The sequence below is a fragment of the Gallinula chloropus genome, assembly GCF_964237585.1.
Source record: "Gallinula chloropus genome assembly, chromosome: 30".
Taxonomy (NCBI): Eukaryota; Metazoa; Chordata; class Aves; order Gruiformes; family Rallidae; genus Gallinula; species Gallinula chloropus.
Window position 1 is genome coordinate 557,344 of NC_140115.1, and position 1,310 is coordinate 558,653.

Consider the following 1,310-nt stretch of genomic DNA (forward strand, 5'->3'; position numbering starts at 1 on the left):
ATGTCCAACAGCAGCAGCTCCATCAGCCAGTTCCTCCTCCTGCCCTTTGCAGACACACGGGAGCTGCAGCTCCTGCACTTCTGCCTCTTCCTGGGCATCTACCTGGCTGCTCTCCTGGGCAATGGCCTCATCATCATCACCATAGCCTGTGACCACCACCTCCACACCCCCATGTACTTCTTCCTCCTCAACCTCGCTGTTACTGACCTTGGCTGCATCTCCACCACTGTTCCCAAATCCATGGCCAATTCCTTGTGGGACACCAGGGCCATTTCCTACACAGGATGTGTGGCTCAGGTCTTTTTCTTTTTCTTTCTGCTCTCAACAGAGTTCTGTCTTCTCACTGTCATGGCCTATGACCGCTACGTTGCCATCTGCCACCCCCTGCACTACGGGACCCTCCTGGGCAGCAGAGCTTGTGTCCACATGGCAGCAGCTGCCTGGGGCACTGGGTTTCTCTATTCTGTGCTGCACACAGCCAATACGTTTTCCCTCCCCCTCTGCCATGGCAATGCTGTTGACCAGTTCTTCTGTGAAATCCCCCAGATCCTCAAGCTCTCCTGCTCAGATGCCTACCTCAGGGAAACTGGAGTCCTTGTGGTCGGTGCCTGTTTAGGCTTTGGGTGTTTTGTGTTCATTGTGGTGTCCTATGTGCAGATCTTCAGGGCTGTGCTGAGGATCCCCTCTCAGCAGGGACGGCACAAAGCCTTTTCCACCTGCCTCCCTCACCTGGCTGTGGTCTCCCTGTTTCTTAGCACTGCCATATTTGCCTACCTGAAGCCCCCCTCCATCTCCTCCCTTTCTTTGGACCTGTTAGTGGCGTTTCTTTACTCGGTGTTTCCACCAGCAGTGAACCCCCTCATCTACAGCATGAGGAACCAGGAGCTCAAGGATGCTGTGTGGAAACTGATGACTGGATGTTTCTAAGCAACAAGGAACTGCTCATCTTCTTCTGCTTATCACTGACCATGTAACTCATATTAGGACCTGTCTCTATGTAGTATAGCTTTTAATTCCTGTATCTTTGTTTCCCTCTAGTTTATTTAAACTGGAATATGATGGTCCACATTCATCCCATTGCTGATACAGTATGACCCACACGCTGGGTATCGATGGGCTGTGCTCTCTTTGCATCACATCTGCCTGAAAAGTTGCACAAATTTTTCTTTCTTAAAATATCTCTTGACATTTATTAAATATTTATAAGAATATTTGCATTGCTTGAATCACTTGACTACTTGTCTGAAATGGCAATGCTTTCCCACCATGACAGAACAGGAATCTCCTTGAAGTGTAACAAACATAAAGTC

General features: G+C 49.3%; 1 protein-coding gene across 1 annotated transcript; it reads left to right on the top strand.

Moving 5' to 3' along the window:
* LOC311202525 (olfactory receptor 14A16-like) lies at window positions 1-927 on the top strand (the record flags this gene model as incomplete). Its single annotated transcript, XM_084277106.1, has 1 exon — window positions 1-927. One exon carries the CDS (start codon window positions 1-3, stop codon window positions 925-927), a length of 927 nt encoding a protein of 308 aa, XP_084133232.1.
* Between the last annotated feature and the right edge of the window lie 383 nt (window positions 928-1,310).